At 46.7% G+C, this 21,014-nt stretch overlaps 2 protein-coding genes across 6 annotated transcripts in view; one reads left to right on the top strand and one right to left on the bottom strand.

Moving 5' to 3' along the window:
• LOC135391722 (uncharacterized) overlaps nucleotides 1–9,128 on the top strand; it is a 22,754-nt gene extending 13,626 nt beyond the window's left edge. For all 5 annotated transcript variants that reach the window (XM_064622133.1, XM_064622136.1, XM_064622137.1 and 2 more), the window contains exons 3-6: nucleotides 2,321–2,465; nucleotides 4,050–4,422; nucleotides 4,871–5,264; nucleotides 7,653–9,128. In XM_064622133.1, the coding sequence (XP_064478203.1) occupies nucleotides 2,321–2,465; nucleotides 4,050–4,422; nucleotides 4,871–5,264; nucleotides 7,653–7,936 (1,196 nt within the window). In that variant the 3' untranslated portion in view covers nucleotides 7,937–9,128. The remainder of the gene's footprint in view (nucleotides 1–2,320; nucleotides 2,466–4,049; nucleotides 4,423–4,870; nucleotides 5,265–7,652) is intronic.
• LOC135392529 (uncharacterized) lies at nucleotides 9,087–21,014 on the bottom strand. Its single transcript, XM_064623237.1, has 5 exons — nucleotides 20,990–21,014; nucleotides 19,686–19,919; nucleotides 17,809–17,973; nucleotides 13,858–14,193; nucleotides 9,087–11,176 (listed from the first exon to the last, which is right to left on the bottom strand). Exons 1-5 carry the CDS (start codon nucleotides 21,012–21,014, stop codon nucleotides 10,890–10,892), a joined length of 1,047 nt encoding a protein of 348 aa, XP_064479307.1. The 3' UTR covers nucleotides 9,087–10,889.

Raw genomic sequence — 21,014 nt, 5'->3', positions numbered from 1 at the left:
ACTTTTCCGCGTTTCTGCCGATGACGGCAACAGGGCTGCAACGCAAAGTTATCTGGATGAAGAGCGAGAAGGAAACGGGAAAGGGCGGGTGACCGTTTTTTTTTTTTTTTTTTTTTTCTACCGCATCTTGCATCAATTTGATGGAGAACTGAGCTCGACCGAAAATTTCCACGCCTTGAAACGACGTTTTTCGCATTAATTTTTTTTCGTTATTACCAAAGCAGTAGGGAGCGTATTTTACAATGAAATGGGTAACTCCGACGTGCGCTATCTGTTCCTGTAAAAAAAAAAAAAAAGAAAAACGCGAGGTTGACTTGACAAATTTCGGAGTTCAATTGTGGAAAATCCAATTTCTCGCGAATTAAATTTCATAAGACTGCTCAGAAATCATTGCAGAATATTTTCTTCCTCGAGATGACTTGTGTTGACCCCAAAGTGTTCCAAGAAGTAGATTTTTTTAAAATACGATTGTTTGTTTTTCACGTTATTGTGAAGGGGCTTATTCCCCACATCACCACCAGCAATGGGGTACAGTCTCCTCATTATCTAAAAATTCATCATCTAAATTTATCTAAAAATAATCATAATTTCATTCATCATCATCATCATCATCTAAAATGATCATCATCGTTCATCCATCATCTAGAATATTGTTCACGTTAGGTTAACACATAGGCACTGAGGTAGAGTATCGAAATTCCTGCAGTGACACACCTCATCCGATCACCATGCATGCAGCTCATGTTGTTTTTGCTGTTGTTGTTGCGTTTTGAACTACAAGTAATAAAAAACATTGTTATTTCAAATGCACCGAAATACCGTGAACGCCTAGCGAGTGCTCTAAAGCAAATGGTAAAGAAATGGTAAAATATGTTGGCAAATTTTAACTCAACATGGACTCCAGTACACACTTATGCGGGAACATCAAGTCATGAGGTTTCCGCTTGAAAACTAACAATTCTGCTTCGAAACGATTATATCCGAATATTCATAAGGACAGCGCTGCACCAAACGTCTGTCACTTTTCCATCATCATCATCCCTTTCTCATCCCTTCCACAAGAACAATGGGGCAGTGTATCGCAATGACGGCGGTGAATGACCCACCCCAACGTCAGCCCGTTTATGTGTCTGTGCGTGTAAACGTCTGTTAAAGTATGTTCGAATAGGTCTGCGTTATCCTCAATCTAAAGAAAAATATACCGGTGCTATCTGATATAATAATTCCATATTGTACATCCCGCAAGAAAACTTAGATCATGAACGATGGATAAAACGCGATTGGTGTAGTACCACTTACCCACGGGTTGGATAACGGGCGAGAATTTTGCTTCTTGACTTTTTTTACAAACCGTCAAACAGCAGTGTGACTGCGACCAGTGCTGTGAATTTGAAGTCCCAGGTTTCATTTAAATCCGGTCCCAAATCCAGATGAAAGGCAAATTAATTTTATTGGTGGCGAATTAATGGGTGGGATTTGTATTGAATCGTATTGTGGCGAAGGGTGATGATGATGTGATGAAGAAAAAGATGGTGGTGTTGCGGATGGTGATGGTGTTGTGATGAAGAAAAAATTGGGATGTTGCTGATGGATTTAGATGGATTTAGAGTGTTTCACTGGTCGATCCGGAGCGAATTTCCGTGCTCCGTTGATAGATCCGGAGCGGGTTTGAGTGCTTCACTGCTCGATCCAGAGTGAATTTGCGTGCTTCGTTGATAGGTCCGGAGCGGGTTCGAATGTTTCACTGGTCGATGGTCGATTCGGAGTGAATTTGCGTGCTTCGTTGATAGATCCGGAGCTGGTTTGAGTGTTTCACTGGTTGATCCGGAGCGAATATTCGTGCTTCGTTGATAGATCCGGAGCAAGTATGAGTGTTTCGCTGGTCGATCCGAAGAGAGTTCGCGTGGCTCACTGAGATCATGTCACTCCGCCACGGAGCGCTTTCTCTCGCTCCGTTGAGAAACCTGGTAATCGACCGGATCTCCAACATAGCAAGGTCATCATTTTCGCATCTTGCGAGGACGAACAAGAGGGCGCGTCGGGCCCAATGCTTCCCTGATGAGCGCAACGGCTTCCGTGGAGCCCTTACAGAAGCGCTATGCTTTTTCGCTGATGGATAAGGATTAGGTAACTCGCATTCTGTTGCTGTTCAGCGAATTCGAGTACCCGCTCCTGATCGACCAGTCGAGTTCCCATTAGATTTGCAGGACGCAATGATCAGAGAATGCGAAGTCCTGGTTTCGAGTACGCCACAAACATGTCTAACAATTCCAGTGCGGCCAGTCCATGGAATTACTAAGAGATGGCACTTTGTTTATAGGTTTGACGTACAGCAGCGACCATGTCAGCTGTTCACCAGCAAGTCGCCTGTTCGTGTTTCAAGTGGACAGAGGCAAGGACGTGTCCGACGTCCTCGAGTCACTCATTGCGCAAGACGGTCGCTTTCGAATGAAGCTTGTATACAGGTGAGTCTTACGTCACTCATCCAGTAGCGTAGCCAGACCTCAAGGGACGAAGCTCGATACGAAGACACGCGCCCCTCTCTTACCTTCCTCCCACCGCTGATACTGGACGCGCAAGCGCACAAACACTTGTGCAGACAGATGTGAGGTGAAAATACCCCCATACATAACTTACATACACCATATTGCTCTCACCGGATTTGCACAGTTTGCGTGTGTAGGCCCGTGACAGGTTTGGGGGGATCGAGACTCCCCCCTCCCTTTGTTATTTCAAGATCAGTGCTTAGGTCTCAATACTTAATAGGATGCCGTGTCGGTGTTTAACTGGCTGGAGTGAGGTTTCCTTTAGCGCAATTTCTCGCTTGTCTATAAGTTCTCGTTCCCTTCGCTTTCATTACCAAAGATAGAACGTTGAACTGCGTTGATAATGGTAGGGTTCTGGCTTCCGATGACGTTATCTGCCGTGGAAAACCGCAGTCGCGGGGGGGGGGGTCCCTTATCTTTTACGCGTGGCGCACGAGATAAAGCCACGCGCGTCACAGTATACCTGCGTTTACATGAATGCGACAGAAGTGTATCGCGTCGACTTATCGCAACAAATCTTCTCCGACAGGGCCTCATCAACCAATCCACTGATCGGGATAGGTACGAGCAGGTGCGAAAACTTGATACGATGCTCTTCTGGAACACCTCCTAGATAGCATCAGGCCTGCGCCCCACATGACACACACTAAGGGTACATTTATGCTGCAGCATCGCTGCTGGCACATGGCACATCGCTGTTTGGCGATGACGAAACAAACACATGTATCTCTGTGGGCGCGTTCATGCTGCAGCATCGCTGCTTGCCAAAGATGCACGCCATGATCATCGCCACAACAATGCTGCCAAACATGTTTGAACATGCCCGGGGACTACCTGACTTCTGGCGATGACAGGTCAAACACAGAGCTTTCTGTTGGTGCATTTACCCTGCAGCCTGGCTGCTCGCTTATCCTTGCCGCTGCTTGCCGCTCTGCTCGCTGCACCTAGGAATGTAAACATGTTTGTCTTCCTGGTATCATTGATGACTGGCGTCTTGAAATCCGACCTGCGATTGGTTGTGATGAAGTCGGTTTCCTCCTTCCCACTTTTCCTCGTTTCCATCCTTCCACAGTGAACGCTGCTAGGCGACTGATATAGCGAAAGCGAGCAGCATCTTGAGCAATCTGCAGGGTAAACGCACCCTAGCGGTTATGCGAGCAGCGATGTGCTTGAAGCTGCAGCGAGCAGCGATGCTGCAGCATAAATGTACCCTAAGGCCTGCTGTGCACGCTGCTATGACGTCAATGAAAGAGCGAACAAGAGAAAAGCTCGAAGCAGCTCGCAAAGCTCACGCAGGCTCCCGTGAGTTGGGCAGTGCGCAAGCGTTTTACTATCTAGGAGGTGTTGGATTCTGTCGCATCCATATAACCGCAGCTTATAAAGTACCTTTTTGCGAATGCCCACACTCTAGTTACATTTTTGCCTTTACCAGACAGTTCAGCCCTTTATTACAGGGAGAGGTGCTTGGGTCCTTCACAAACTCACAGCAATCTTTTTCTTCAGTCATTTAGGCAGTAACGTGTGGAAGGAATGCGACGATTCTTGGAACTTTCGAGATCACGTTCGACAAGCACCATCACCAGACGTTCTCCTCGTTGAGCATTCCATCAGAGACATTCTGTCGGCCCCACTTTCCCCCGACCTTCCACCGTGGAGGGCCGTACGATGCTGCGAGGGGCACATTCTGGTGATCTGCGTCCACAGGTCCTTGGCGGATGCCATGAAGAAGTGCGACGATCTAGAACCGTGCCTCTACACTCCGAAGAAAGAAATCGATCCACTGGTCCTCCTTTCGCGCAAGCTGGAAGGATGGATACACGCGTGGTTTTCCAACCCTACACTGGTGCTTCATCGTGTTCGAAGCCAGTTTGGTCGAGTAAGTGTTTGCTTGTTGTAAATTGATGGTAAATCCGATGCGTCCTGCTGTTGTTGGTAGAAAACAGCTTTAGCGACACCGTGTGTGTTCGGTGATCCTAGTAGGTAATATCTCGCCCTGCAACATCTCGTGGTTATTCCTCCGGAAGGACAGGGGTGACCAGCTGTGAGACCGCAAAATTAGTAAAATAAGCCTTTGGCGTTTGAGTCCTGTATAATGCAATATTATTTACTTAGTAGCATATTTCAACTGTTCAAATCGTGAAGTGTCCCGAGATCGAACTCCGCGATAAACTCTGTTGTCTAGGGCACCTCTTGGGCTTCCGCCTACTCATATGTACCGTCTTGCTATCCTCTTTCCATTTGGCCACATCTCTGCATTGCACTTACCAGACTTCGGCTGTAGCGCAGCAGTAATGGAGACAAGTTTATGTTTCGTCTTTGCCTAGGACACCACCCTGAAGGAGTTTAACGTGGCATCTACCCGTATCATCCCGACCAGCTTCATTGAGGCATTGTCTGTTCGAAGTGAAAGATCACGTGACGACGTCCTGCTGTCTTGCGTAGCCGGTGCGCTTCGGCGATCATTTCAGCATCTTCGTGGATCGTTGCCACAAGACGCTATTGCGGGAACCTTCACCAACAAACTCGTGGACAAGGCTCTTCTTTTCCCCCTCTGGAACGCGGATCCTGTGACGAGGCTGAGGCGCATGACAGCTGCGTCGAAAGACCCACTACAACTCGAGTGTCACATCTCAGTGACGTGCACGCTAGGTGCAGGGTGGAGGCTACCAGGCTGCGAAATACTGAAGTCATTGCATGATTGGACATTGGACCCGTCAGGTAGGTCTAGCGTGACCGTTGATACACACAAATGGCATAAGCACGTGTGAGGTTGTAGATTAAGAGGTTGTAAGTATAGATGAGCTACGGTGGGCTAGAATATTCGAACACTGATCAAGTCTGCAAGCTTTCACTGTCACCCAGGGCGCGCGTCTGGTAAAAATGTGCCCGTTTTTCGAAGTGTTGCGGTTCCTTGGTCTTGATGGGCAACTACACCATGTAAGCGTTTATTACACGGCAGCGATGACGTCAGAGGAGCTCAAGCTTAATTGATTTGTATCGGTTCAAAGCATGTGACTTCTCCCACGGCGGCTGACCGCAGGAGCCAAACAGCTTCACTGGCCGTTACGCCCTACTCTAACGAGACAGCAACATCGATCCCTTTACCAGCTCCAGTAGCCGCCTCTAGGATAAATGACTTTACGCGCCGAGACTGAGAAGTAACAAGGTTCGAGTTCACTTCTATGCACTCGAACTTTTTATGCACTAAAAATTATGTTTATTTCGTATCATAAAACAGCGTCGCTCAAAGACTCAGTACGGCAAAATATAAATGCAGTCAGTGAAGACTACGCGTGTCCACGAATTTCCTTAACTCGCAAGGCTTCATAGTTTCGAATTCTCCGGGAGTAGATGACGTCACCAGGATGTCTTGTGTCTCTCTCCAAGCAGCAGCAGGAGCAATTTTCCAGTCTCCCCTGTCCGCCCTTCTTCGGAAGACTAGCAGCGGCTGTTGTGGGGAGACGGAAATCTACCTTCGAGGAACAATGTTGCCAAACACGTGGCAGATTGAGCCACTCTATGACGTCATACTTCTCAACCCTAAAACAGGGTAGCTACCTATAAAGGTTTACCCAACGTCGCTTCCATTTTGATTGTTTTCCCATATATGGATTCGGAGCTTTTTGGTTGTAACTTTCGATTGCGATATTGAATCACCTTTGAAATTTACCACGATGAAACGTACCAATTAGAGTTCGACGCGGACAGGGGAATTTTCCACCTTCATTGAATAATCGTTGAGTACGGTGCGCCGGGTAAACTTTTATAGGTAGCTACCCCGTATTTTTATGGCACTTTGGCGCCACAAAGAGAAACAACATTTTGGGGGAATACAATGTGAAACACTTACATTGTAATGGCGTAAATTTGGTTGTCTTTCGAAGACACGATATTTAGTCCGTAGATGACGCTTTAAAGGAACGTTCGTATCCGTTACCTTAAATTTCGAAACTGTAGCGTCATTTTATTCCTCCAGGATCGCTGACCACGGTATGTAAAATACCGCGCGAAATAGTGACGTAGTGTGACTGTTATTCGATTAAATACATGATAAGAGCAGACCACGGATGTTGAGAGTATTCCGGAACTCCCTCTCCCTGAGAAAACGAGAAAAGGCCGCCCTCTAAGAACTAATGAGGGCGCGACATTGAGAAAAGGAATGCCGCGACCCTGCGGGCGTCTGGTAGAGCTACGGGGCACCGCCGTGCTCTCACCCTCTCTTTAGTGAGTGACGTCACGCCTATCGCCTTTGCGTGCGTAAGGTATAGCGTTGGTTCACGCGCAATACATAAACGGAGCATTGCGCATTGCGCAGAGCCCAGCGGCATGGCCGAGCGGGTTCAGGCGTCACGCTCGTTGGTGGTAGCAATGGTCGTGCTGAAGACTTGGAGGTGGTGGGTTCGAATTCAAACACCGGCTGTGCCCTGGGTTTTCCCTGCGTTTTCCAAGGACTTTCTCGACGAATGTCGGCGCAGTTCCCTTTGAAGACGGCCTGGAACACATACTAACACTCCCCCTTTACGGAGAGGGAATTCCGCCATGCTGTCCGCATCCGGCGTCTGCTCTCGCCCTGCATTGCATCAAATTGCTCGGAAAGTACGCCGCTAATTCGTGTTAGATTTTCGGCGTTAATGTCGGCGATGAACGAAGAGTAAAACGGTGTTATAGCTTTGGAAAATGCAGGGACGGACGCGACGTTACCCTTTAAAGATCTTTTGGCAATGGAAGAAACAGGTCATTGTGGTTCGAGCCAGGTGACGGCATTGCGCGCTCTTGTCGACTTCCTCGCCGCTTCGAACCTGCTTGACACTCTGTGACAACTTCTGTGACACTCTATGTTGTGGCGCTGTCTGGCATTATGAACCAGTGAGTGTTTCTCGGTGCCTAACCTCTCCACCTTTCCATGCCTCTTTTCCTTTATGCTTTCTTCTGCTTGACACACTCTACTTCTTTCCTGTTTTTTCTTGCTCAGTTGTTCCACCCGCAAACGCGTTTTGGAATAGCCAGTCTTGATTGGGTCGGGACTAACCTCTTCATATTTTTTCATTTCCAATTCCAATGCCATTTAGCCGGAATAATGGCAATAATAAGCATTTATTTTCTCAGGGGTGCACGTCCACATCAATGAGACCAAAGAAGGACTCCATGTGGATGTTGCCTGCCTCAAAGACTTCCTGGAGAGACCAGACCTCTTGGCAGTAGCCTTCGAACGAGAAGTTCAGGACATGGCTATGGCTGTCGGCCTTCACAGACGGCAGGTTGCTGGGACGTCCCTGACAACGTCAGCGTTGAACTCACAGCTCATTGAACACGACTTCTGGAGCACCAAGATTCAACATGTGTGCGAGATCCAGCGAAAGTTAGCAAGCCTGGTGTTTCCTTTGCAGTGAGACTGCAAGTGTACAATCGTTGGACGCTGTGTAGACCGGGCTCGCTACGGGTCCGGGTCCAGAAGTCGTTACGTGCTTGTAACGGAACAGAAGACTAGTCGGAACATTGAAAGGCTCAGGGAGATCATCTCTTGGTGATCCATTCGCATTGCAAATAGTTGCCATCATCTTGTTTCACGCGTTAGACTTTTCCCAGCGGGGAACATCGAAAGGGTTTTATGACTCTGCTGTAGGCTGCAGTGCTCTATACTTGTTTCCTATTCACTACAATTGACCCTATTTGTCGGTGCTTTTAGCATTTATCGGCCGTTATGCCCGCTTTATCAGAAAGGAGTTCATCCTTTAGGAGGGAGGGGGTAGTAACATCGGGTTGGGTTGGGTTAGCTGTTAAAGCTTTAGCTTTTAAACTTCATCATCCTCTCTCTCGTAAGAAATTTGACGTCAGTTTCCCGGCATGGCAGTGACACTGTTTTCAAATTCAGTAGGGCGCTGAACGGATTGTGCATGTTCAGCTGGTGGCGCTAATGGTTCAGCTAACTGAAATATCACTATGTTTATAAGTCTCAAACGTCGCCACACCAGCACTGGACAGCTGTTTCGGCCTTATTTGGCCCACCTACGCATTGCTGATGATGACCCCATAGGGCCGAAACAGCTGTCCAGTGCTGATGTGGCGACGTTTGGGACTTATATATGTTCAACGTGCAGCCAAAGAGTGTCTGCTACTTTTCTTCCTGAATATCACTAGTGTGTTTTGTAGTTTATTCTGGCTTCTTAAAAAAAAGACGAAAGGAAAGAACTAATATTGAAAACGGAAAGGACAATGCAACAAATACTTTTGTTGCCCTTGATTAATATGTTTCAATTGCAGCTGGTTAAGAACTGGTCCCCAGCATTTAACAAGGTCCGATCCTCGACTGGTATGCATTGTGTGTTACAACATCTCCCATCGTGTTGGTATTCGGTTCATAATCTTTCATGCAGAGCTTACCCTCAACAACACTGACTTAAATGTAAAACACGTTTTACGCAACGAATAAGTTTTCAGAGCTCAGTATCTAGCGAGGCTAAAAATAAGATAAAATAAAGAACGACAGGCAGTGAAGTGCTAAAATGACCATACACAACAATAGGAAACGCGCCATTGTTTGTAAACGTTTTATTTACAAATAAATACCATATATAAATAACATGACAACTTCCATCGTTACTGAAAACTAATCCGAGGGTCATCCATTCATCTTCTAAATGCAGGGCAATAGAAGGAAGCAATCTCTCAACACTCAAAGACAAACAGAGATTTGACAGACACAGAACAGTCAAAGACAGTCAGAACGAAGAGTATGTGTACTTGGACGAATAGTGGCGAGTGCGGCTAAGCAGGATACGAGTGTGCAATGCTGTTTTGAATACTGACTCTCCTTGTACCGAGTACGTGATCGCCAGCTTTTATATACCGGCTTGACAGTGGAAGCCGTGTTCTGGCATCAACCAGTCACCATATACTATAACGTCACAACATGACTTCAGCACTCTGAAGCTGTGGCCCAACCAGACCAGACCTTAAAAAAAACAAAAAAAAAAAACAGAACGCAGACTTCACAAGGAGTGTGTGCAATGTATTGCGTAGTAATAATGTGTTCTACAGGAAACAGCAAATGGGCAAGCGTACAATGCTTGACAATGCACGTATATAAGTTGGCACCGAAATGGAAGTTTTAATTGGAGACCCATACCGAAGCACCAGGGCTTACCCAGTGGATACGTAGTTTTGCGGACTTGGTAACCGATTAATTATCTGACGCCGTTAAGGGTCCATTATGGAAACTGCGCCATTGCCAATGGGCGACATCGCTCCAAGCCCGCTCAATGCGAACGATCCCAGCAGATGAAACTGGGCGATCTAGCCTGGGTTCTGGTCACTGCACTATAAAAGAAAGTTATGAGCTTGTAATACATGCAGAGTAAATCTGCTCGTCGTCGCCTCCGCCAATCTCATCCCCTTCAGGCTTTCTCAGGAGTTTCTCTTTCTCTCCGTGAATGAAGTTTCGGTTTGCAGGCTGTATGTACCACCAACTATAGGCGGCGTCAAGGTGTGACATTCGATCATCTGCCTATCATATCACGCAGTATTGATAATGTGCCAGTGCGGACCTGACCCAGCACGCGATTGGTTATTACACAAATTGAAATGTATAAGGGCTGCGTAGCTTACCACGAGCTACGCTGGCAACAACGTCAGCTACGTGACTCGGGTTGTCACCCATCCTCCGGGCACCGTAAAAGAAAGAACAAAGTTTCGATTTGTTTTCGGTCGACGAGAACGGACATGCTGAGTTGTAATTTCGGGGAACCGTGGCTACAACACTCTGGCACTCGACATTGATAAAAGTACAAACGCCAATTGGGGAGAACATTGGAGGAGAAACGTGCACGAACGATGACGCGACGAACGGATCTGTAGTGTGGGGACGTACGCACGGTGCCTCCTATTCAGCATCTAGCGTTGCTGCTTGTTTCTCGATGTTCCACGAAAAATATTTTGTTATTCCGAATGAAAACTACACAATTCCGTATATATAACAAGAATAAAAAATACGCGTATTTGTTTGGGATCTGTTCATAATGTACGCGAGGTCATCTCTTTACACATCAACAGCGTTCAGCCAAGCATGATGACTCTTCAAGAGCGTGTGTGTCATGTATAACTTATTTCCTTCTCATAACAAGATTTCGATTTCTAACGCCAGCACCAAGCAATTTTTGGAGTTCCTCCCGCTCAGCACGTGGCGCTTCTTTAGTCCAAGGTACGCATCATGTACTTTCACCAGTTAAATTTGTAACGCTACAAGTAGGCACCCGCGAACTCAGCCAAAATACGTGTTGAAGCTGTCCATCTATGACGAGCGGTACATCGGGAAGTTTTTTGGAATGTCAGATTCTGGAACTCTGTTCACTTCATGGAGCGCACATCATTATTTCCATTGTCTAATCTGGTCTTGTCGTCAAGGATCAGGACCTTGTTCCTGTCTGGAAGAGTTGGGTTCTCCAGTTCTGCCTTGAGAGCCTCCTTTAATGGTCCCAATACTTCTTCCCGCAGCGCCCTCTGCAGGAGATATTTGGAGGCACGCTCTACGAAAGGTTGTTCGAAGCCCAGCACACTCTGGTAATGGATCTCGTGTACATCGGCTGAGACTATCTGTACGTCGTCCAGGACAGGCTTCGATATTTCCGATAATGCTGCAAGAGAGAATTTGAATTTAGTCAGACGTTACGCAGCTTTGCAGTACACTTGGTGTTATTTATGTATCACGTCCTAGTTTTAAAGGAAACTGGAACAATGCATCATATATATAGGAACAGGTACATCACTCCGAAAAGGCGAGTCCTCCTTGTTTGTGCAGATACCTGTGCACCGCCGACGTCCTGCACCGATTTGTTTTGTGCGTTTCATGTCTGCGCGTTTGAAAAACTTCATGCTTCAGTTTTGCTCACTTCATTTCTTTAGACGATGAGGATCGGAAACGGTTAGTTCGTATTTACCAGAGATGGAGCGAATCCATAATTTCTCGAATCCGATTCCAAATCCGAATCCGAGGAAGGTTCTGCGAATCCATGACTCTTACGAATCTCCAATCTTTCGAATCCTTTCTTGAAAAAGAGTTTAAAAAGCCAGGGAAAACACTCTTCTACTGAAAAGTGCTTTGAAGCAGGATTTGCTATCTTCGTTTAATAAAAAAACAAATTTCGGGAGAAGACATACCCACCCAGTCAGCATAGATTGTTGCAGTGACACTGCACCAATATTGCCATCCAATATTGATGTTATGTTGCTAATAACCGCTTTTGTTATGTTGTAACAATGTTTTTGAAACAACATTGGAAAAATGTGATACTGCAATGTTGATGCAGCGTATACTTTTTCAAAAATGTAACTTATTTAGCATGTTGTTCATTGACTACAGGAAACACATAAACTTATGTTGCTAATGACCGCTTTTGTTATTTCGCAACAATATTACAGAAACAACGTTGCTAAAATGTGATACTGCAATGTTGATGCAACGTATACTTCTTCAAAAATGTAACATATTTAACATGTTTGACTACAGGAAACACATAAACTCAGGAGTCTAAATTTCCTTCATAAAACCAAGAAACGTTGAGTATCGGAGCTTAATGTGGTGGTTTTTGCGAGCCCTGGGAGCCACCGGCTAAGCTATCTTGGAGGCTCAGATTTTTAAAAAGAAACAAACAAACGTGGTTGGTAGATTCGAAAGATTTGATTCGCTGTTTTGGGCAATGGGATTAGGATTCGAGAATCTCGAATCTCTGCGTACGATTTGTGGATTCGGTGATTCGCGGATTCGGTAGGCACATCCGTAGTATGTACAGTACCAGTAATTTGGTCTCGTGGCTCCTTGTCGAACTGTGAATCGATTAGAACTTAATAGCCTAATAAATAGAATTTCTGCTTTCATGACTAAATTCGGAACGGTGTAGGCAGTTCCATGGGCGTTCGCCGCACGTGTGTGGAGGGGAACGCCCCCACCCCACCCACACACCCCATGCATCGTTCATAAAACTGCTGCTTCTTTCGGGATTTGTAGAAACACCGCTTAATTATTGTCACTGGACATAATAAAACCTAATTATACGTTTGCTTTCTGATTTGTTTGACAACGCACCAGTTCGCGATGAGTCCTCTGATGGTCGGGCAGATATTTCGCTTCGCAACGTCCGAACATTATGTTGCTCTCTGCTGATAATCTTGAATTCAGGCGATCTTGATAGCCCGTACATTCTATCGCTGAAGTATCTTGTGCGTATCACTCTTTCCCTCATCATCCACCATGCATTCGCAGCCGCACAGTAAGCCCACAGTAAGTTTGACACTGCGTCTGCATCTTGTGTGCGTCTCAAAAGTCAACTTGCTGTGATATACTACGGTGAACTAACCCGTGGCTTCACCTTTGTCACGGAGCCTCTAGCGGACTGTACAATATCGTGACAGAAGGCAAGTCGGGGGTTGGCAATGGCAACTGACAGACGCGCGTGCAATGCAATGCATCATGCAATGTGCGCGCTGACCTGCACCACCTACTTATGAACTGCCCTGACTACCAGCTGGAGCTCGAGATCTTGCATCACGGAACGCATACAATCGACAACTGCCCCTTTACCATAGGCAAGGTGCTGGGCCCATGGTCCAGTAGCGTTCATATGCATCAAGGTCTCCGTCACCTTTCGGATTTCCTGTCATCAAGAGGAGTCTCCACCCCGCTTTGATCACCTGAATCATCGTCTCCATTATCATCTCTCACTATCTACAAATGGCACTGGGGCAGCGCCCCGCCTGCTGGCCGGCATCAGCCTCTCTCATCATCGTCTCTCTCTCCCTCTCCCTCTGTGTGTGTGTAACAGACACGCTGTGCTTCTGTGCGCACAATGACTGTTTCAAGGGTGCACTTCTTCAGCAACAGTACAGTAAGGACAGTAAGTACAGAGGGAAACATATAAATGACAGAATAATATCTGGTGTATTGGGGGAACTGGGTGCAGTGAGGGCGGCTAGTACCCTAGCACGTAGGAAGGGCAATGCCCTCGCACAGATCTTTTCAGGCTTTCAAAAGGAGGGCTAATTTAACTATTGTTACATGGTGTGTGAGAGAGAGAGGATCTAAGCCTCAGGCGCAAGAGGACAGTTCTCATCTCCAGGGCTCACGGACATGCCTGTCCGGAATATCTTGCTCCCGTACTCGAGCATCGACCTTGTGTATGCCTCATGTAATAAAAAGGGGGGCGTGCTTCTGCATGTCGGTGCAGACGCGCTGAAGACGCTATTTTAATTATTAAGACCACTGTCGTTATAACAAGAGTGTTGTATACGTGGTACCTTACTGTCTTAGAACACGACTTACGTGCGGACAAGCGTGCCCTTGCTGTCAGCGGTCCCGTGAACCTAAGGTACATCCGTGGTAGCCCAGTGATGCCCAGGTTGCAGATGCCGTCCAGCTGAGACTTGAAGTAGATGTCCCAAGTCGTGACTGCGGAAGTGACGTTGCAATTGACGTCTTGCCTCTCCACGACGATCTGTGGCAGGCCTCCCACGACGGCAGCGCGCAGGAATCGGCGGCGGCGAAATTCCCAGAGCTCCGGAAGCCTGGCTGGGAAGTTCTTCAACGTGCGTTCGACGTAGGTGCCCAAACGTTTGGAACAAGGCGCGGAAAGATTCTTGAGCAGTGGATTAATGCCTGCTAAAAGGAAAATACAGACCGCTTTTGTATCTTGTGCGTTCGTTCTGTAGCGTACGATCAGGCGGTAAAGTGAAAGGTCATACGTCAATGGACCTTTTTTCGCAACGGCTTTTGCGCATGCGCATGACCTTGAGGCACCGGAGAGGGTTATCTCCGTCTCCATTAGATGGCGCAGTGTGGAGACGACAGAAGTGAGGACCAGTGGGGAGACGGCACGAACAGCGCGAGCTCGTCGGTCCCAGTCCGGATCTGTTTTGTCCTTTGTGCTACCCACATGACGTGCTCCGAGCGTGGTTCGCTGGAGAGCCACTAGGATACGACGCGTATGTGAAAAGGATCCATTCCAGTGATTTGTGTTTCCTAAATTTATTACAATAATTACGGTAATTAGGTTTATTTCGCACTAGCTAAAAAGGTCGAACGAAAAGCTGTCGTGTGGCAGTGGCTCAAAGCGAATCTGCAGTCCGTTGCTGTTTAACTTTAAAATTCATTTATGTAACATCTATTGGCGCTTTTTGGACGAAAAACTTGGCCAAGAGGGTTGTAGGCCGGCGCCGAGCATAATGGTACCTATTTTCATAGAGATGGGTTTCTGGATGGGACAGTCCCTTTAATTCTTGCAACAGATTCTGAAGATATACGTTTCGTTAACACGTTAGCGACAGTCAAGGTTTTTGCCCTTGTATAGCCGTTACGTGATAGACTAGATAGAAGGGGCTTTCCCTCGAGAAAGAGTCCCTCAGGAGAAGTTTTCTTGAGCATACATCCCTGCTTCTGCAGCAGCATTTAATGGTCGTTGTCACGTCGCTGTGACAGAAGCGTCAGTCCCTCTGCCTGGCTCAAGCTGTCTATTTTCACGGCGGTGAAAGCTACGGACTGACTGTACAAATTTGGGGGGGATGAGGGTGGCGCTCACCGGATGGAACCGAAATTGGCACCGTGATAATATTTTAATTATAGAGGTTGTTAATGAGCGTCACTTTAGTTGGTACCACATATGTTTGCCCGACAGTGACAGTCTGGAACGAACTACGCAAACGTCTAGAAAATTGTGAAATTTGATATTTTTTTTACTGGGATTCGTAGGGGGATACTGCATAGTATGTGCATTTGGAGTGGTTAGGCCAAAAGAACGTTTGACTTCACTATCTCCCTTCCAAACTTCGAGCAGTGCCGCTAAAGGATTATGTAATGTCTAAAACATTATCGAAGACTCAAGTTGCGAGGTTGACCTTGAGACGCTCATTTTTGTTCCCTCATGCACCAGTGGGAAGATCCTCATGCCTGTCATATGTGTTAATGCTTTACGTGCAGTGAGCATATCCGTCACCTCCCGTGCTTTCTTTTTATTTATTTGTTTTACCTCGTTTGAGTGACTGTTCCTTCTGTTGTTCGAAACATATAAAATGAAAGAGGCAGAGCTGGATCTCGATTTGCTTCTGCAGCGTCCCTGAAATCAAGTACAGCCTCTCTCAGAGGGGTTGCCGTTAGAGGTTTCCTAGTGAGTTAAAGCCTTCTGTGTATAATTTATACGAGAAGTCCGAAATCGGAACTAGACCGCGGGGTCAGCTACAGCGGGTCTTGCTCAATTACATTGTGCCACGTTTAATATCACAAGAAGGACTGTTCCAGGGTCGTACGAAACATGCCAAGAGCTGTCTGCTGAGTATCCCTAATGTATCGACCGTCTGTAGTGGCAACTAATTCATTCACGTGCTCATTAAAACAGCGTTTACTAGGGATACACATAATGGCAGAAGCGTAGCAACGTATGACTGCACGTGACTATGACTGCATGACTGCACCACTGGAAGCCGCATTGTTCGATGTGCTGTGCCCAGTAATAGTCAATCTAACCATTTTACATATAATTTGAAATCTAGTTGACCCGAAATATCGAGGTGAATTTGAAAGAGAGTGCGAATGCCAGTGTGAGGTTACTGCCGAAAATGTCTCCGAAATGGTGCAGCGAAATTGTGGCATTGCACAGTGTTGATTTTCTTGGGGTGGTCTGGGTTCATGAACAAAGACTAGCATTGTAGAGTAATGGCGTGTTCGGTGGTCATTTCGTGGCAATATCTTTTGCCAGATCCCGAGCAGTCATATTCGCTTGGTCAAAGCGAAGCAATCTCGCATGTTCGCGTGGCGCTTTCCGAGCGCCCGGAATTTGCCAGTATAGCACTTTTTTCGCCCGATCTCAAAACTACCGACCAGCGGGTTGTCCAACTATATCCGGTGTCGTCACATCCGCGCAGCAACGGTGGCGAGTGTCCTCAATGGCCCGTACGTAGAACTTCACGTGGTTTAGTAGACGACGGAACCTGAAGACGTGCGACCGCGATGCCCCCAGCGTGATCCAAGCGACTAAAACCGCTAGATTCCTGGACTGATGCTCGGGTCACGGCCTACTAGATTATAGCGACCATGTCATAATCGGCAAACCCAATGAGGAGCCCGTCCGCACGATGCGCCAGGGGCGCTACTCATCGGCCCGCGAGATCTGCATCATGATTGGATGTTGGAAATTTGAACTTTGAACGCGCAGAACCAGACGCATGACTACCGTAGCAGACGACAGCAACAGTTCCTATGAAAACGCATAGAATGATGATGATAATCAACTACAGAAGAAAGCATCTCTCGTGGGACATCCACTGCTTGTACAAAAATACTAAGGTAAGCTAAAGTACAGCGTACTGTAGAAATTGAAGAAGCAATAACCTGCCAATGAGCAGCGCCACCGCTAGCCCCCAAATGCGGCGCTGGGAAGGGGTTCGTAATGCATGGTCGCTACAATCTAGTAGGTCATGGTTCGGGTGACAACGGTCACGTGATCCAGCTCGGGCGGCGTCCTAGCAATTTCCTAGCGCAGGCCGCGTTGCCATGAAATGACCATCCGAATTCACCATTAGTCGTTTTCACCTTGGTGGAGTAACGCCCCTTTATTCATTTTTTTCTTCTTCACTTTACGTACATGATGATTCCATCAACGCGTTGTTGAGAAAGGGGTGGGGCGTTTATTGTAAATGAACAAAGAAGGGAGTGGTTAGCAGCACATGGAGTAGGCAATCGGCTGCTATTGCCTTAAAAATGTTAGCTTAGAAGGCTAACTTAAGGTTTTCGTGACATTGAAGGGGTATCCAAAATACTCTTTCACAGCGTCAGAATTATTTAGAGCGCTTCAGTATTTGTTGCCTGCAACACTGCTCGCATTCTGTCTATTCGCCGCTTCGCGCCCACACGGAGTTTATGTAAACGTTTTCCTTTAGTACTAATATTTTAGCGCTTCTATTACTTGTAGGCACAAGGTACGACACATCAGGCATCGAGACTTTCCAAAGGCTCCGTCTTGCTGATTGAAAGATTAAAGGGGCAATAAAGTGCTAAAATTTATCCTGGCGAACGACAAATAAATCACGAACGAGGCAACCGGTGAATCCCGTTCCTTTTGTGTTGCTCTCAAGGTAACGGTATCTCTCACTCCCGCCGGAAGAAATTTTTGCACTTAAGCGCCCCCTTTAGAAACGATCACCGACAACCGCCGGCGGCATCTGTGGCGTCTCTCGTTTTTACGTCTCCGTCCCTTTTACAAAAGTCAGCGTACTATTCCCTCACCAGTTTCCTTGAACAGGTCGGGTACAGAAGTGGACTCCTTTCCATCTTCTGTGGTCACAGCGGGACTGCCTTCCGTTGTAGCCGCATATTGTTCCGTAGCCTTCTGAGCTTCAGTCGTTGTCACAGGAGCATGATGTTCTGTTGTCGTGGATCGAGGCTCGGTTGCTATGGAAACAGAGATAATATAAATCGTACATTTTTAAAGGTACGGAACACGCGAATAATTAACACCCCGTGAGTGAACCCAATATGCGGTTGGGGAGATCCTGAACTCCGAGAGCTCGATCGAATGCAGTAAAGAGCGCAGTTATAAATCGACTGATAACGGGGGCGTGATACGCAAAAAGTACACTCGTATACAGGGTGTCCCAGAAAACGTGTCATTGAATTATAATAAAAAGACTACACCACCTAGAGTCATGCGGTTAATGGCATTTGTTCTTACTGGGTTTTTGCCACCTCCTCATGTGAATGTCGTATAACGTAAGTTTAACTGTGTAATTTTTTTCGTGCTTAAGTCGGAAATTTGCCTAGTAAAGGTCACTTTTTTACCCCACCAATGTGAAGAGCGTGTCTAATTTAATCAAATTAATGATAATTGACAGGAATATTCAGGAGCTATCCGATCGGAAAAAATAGCCGAACACTCTGCGGAGGTCGCAACGATGAACTTTTCAGCGCAATCTTTGTCAGTCCGACGAAAGGAGGTTGGAAACCCAGCCCTCCCCGACATCGCAGAAAGAGATAAAACAGGCATGGCTTATCACGTCCGACTTTCGCTGGGATAATGCTTTCCCTCTCCCAATTTTAGGAACTGTTACTTTTTCTACTATCACTCTGTGGGCTGGCTTCGGAACCTCCTTTCGTCGCATTGAGAGCGATTGCGCTCAAAAAGTCATCGCGCGCTATGGTCCGGTGCTCCGAAAAGCATGATATTCGGCTATTTTTCCCGATGGGATAGCTCGTGAATATCACTGAATTATCATGAATTTGAGTGAATTCGGCACGTTCTTCATATTAGTGGGGTAAAAAAGTGACCTTTACTTGGCAAATTTCCGAGTTCAGTTCGCAAATATTTACATAATTAAACTTGGAGTACATGACATTCACATTAGGAGGTGGCAAAAACCTAATAGGAAAAAATGCTGTTAACCGCATGATTCTAGGTGGCGTAGTTTTTTTTTTAGTATAATTCAATGACACGTTTTCTGGGACACCCTGTATGTATCGATATGAGAATCCTTGTTTTTGCCTGAGATATTACCGATAGGTGCAAGATTAGTACACGAAGTCCAAGGGGGATCAGGGAGGCTGTGCTCGCTGATTGTCGAGATAAGTAATCGGAACGCACCTACTGGACATCGCTGCGCATCGTGCATCAAGATACCTCTGCACTGAACGAACTTAGCCACCCTGTAGCCCTTCAGCTCGGCCCCCCTCAAGCAATGTGACGTCACCTGGTAAATATTGTTAGTGTTGGATCAGATAAGGAATTTCTTATCTCCGTCTTCCTTTTACGTGACTTACATTCGTTTGCCACTCAATCCCTACAATTGAGTCAGAATTCTGAAGCTTCCTTGTATGTCAGGTGCGTACCCAGAGGGGGAGTGTCAACCCCCCTTCCGAAAGTGTATCTGTGGTAGTGTATTTGAGAGAGGGAAACGAGGGAGAAATCCTCCTCCCCATGTTAAGTTCCCCATAGAGCCCCTCCCGAAATATAATTCTCGCTACGTTACTGTCCTATGTGTTCACATATGTAACCTTTAGCACTATGCCAAGGCATAAACACCATTTCTATCGCCAATTCCGCACATCTTTTTTTTATATTTTACAAAGAAATTTGATACATGAGTGAAAACACAGTGAAACAGACGTACCACTCTCCGTTGCAGTTACAGCCACACTTGACTCCGTTGACTCTGAGGTGAAAGTTGTCTCTTTCCACTCTGTCGTACCGTCAGGCTCCGTCGTTGAGGCCACAGTTGTGTCTACTGCAGTAGTTGATGTCACGGCCGTCGACGTTAAGGACTGTTGCGACGTCGTGCTACCGAATGTGGTCGTCGTGGTAGCATATTGCACTGTACTCGTGCTGAGGTCATCCGCGTTCAGAGCTGCATTTATTTATTCAAATTGAGAATTGAAGAACTGCGGCTGTTCCTGCTAATGAGTGGAGAACCTACGAATGAACCGTGAACCTATTCAGCGAGTTAGCGAGACATGCGGTACTAGGAACGTGCCCAGCGAGCATCGAGGGCCATTGCTGTATACGGTCTTTCGAACTATGCGGTCTCATTAATTGAACTCATTCATTAGTTGGCCGCTGTTTGTTGCTCGTTATGTCTCTTGCACATCTTGGGATGCATTTTTTTTTTCGTTTGAGTTGAGTTGATAAGAGAAGAAAAAATTGAAAAAAAATTTCGTTGGTGATGGTGATTGTACTTTCTTTTCTGTTTTAGGTGTCCTTGAGCAGCCTGCCTCGACTTTGTCGGGACACACATATGCATATTTTTCTTTTTTCAATCAGTCAGAAAAGTGTAGCCACACCTCGCCACCTTGAGCGTTGCTGGAGCAGCCGACCCAACGCTGTCGTATAGGCGGAAGTGTGTCGGCAATATGCCAGACGCAGACACGTTTGACATGGCAGTTTGATTGATTCATTTTGTTTTCATTATGCGCGACTCACTGTGTGTGCAAGTATTTGCAACTAGTACTGCTCATTTCACTTCCTAATAAGCAACAACATCAGTGGCGTAGTCACGGGGGGGCTAGGGGGGCTGGAGCCCCCCTTATCTGCCACGAGCCGACCCACGCAAACCGTGCAAATCCGAGAAGAAAATGCTATATGGGCGGGGAGGGGGGGACCAATGTGACGATCGCGAAAGTTCTTGCAGTTCCTGGCGTCTATCTACATTTTAAAATGATTTTCAAAGTATGAATCTTTCAAAATATTTCCATTCTGGAATCTGGTGACGCTGCCTCATGACAGCCTCAACGTAATCGCATTGTGAACGTTCAAATCAATTATGCTAGAGTTGCATCTCCTATCTTGCGGTATGCCCAAGTATGTGTGTGGTGGCGCACCCAGTATCAGCGGGGGATGGGGGGGGGGATGGAACTGGGGCTGGCATTCGTATCGAGCCCCCCCCCCCCTAACTTGGGTCTGGCTACGCCACTGACCAACATTGTAGCACTGTGAGTTCCATCAT

This window comes from Ornithodoros turicata, chromosome 4 (genome assembly GCF_037126465.1).
Source record: "Ornithodoros turicata isolate Travis chromosome 4, ASM3712646v1, whole genome shotgun sequence".
NCBI classification, from domain to species: domain Eukaryota; kingdom Metazoa; phylum Arthropoda; class Arachnida; order Ixodida; family Argasidae; genus Ornithodoros; species Ornithodoros turicata.
This window is presented reverse-complemented; position numbering and strand designations above follow the sequence as displayed.

What these genes read in the sequence shown, in the direction of transcription:
- LOC135392529 (XM_064623237.1), bottom strand. Translation starts at nt 21,014, where the DNA reads ATGATGGAACTCACAGTGCTACAAT. An exon ending in TGTAACTGCAACGGAGAGTG is followed by an intron (nt 17,974 to 19,685) that starts GTACGTCTGTTT and finishes CTGTTTCCATAG; the next exon opens with CAACCGAGCCTCGATCCACG. An exon ending in AAGGGCACGCTTGTCCGCAC is followed by an intron (nt 11,177 to 13,857) that starts GTAAGTCGTGTT and finishes TCTCTCTTGCAG; the next exon opens with CATTATCGGAAATATCGAAG.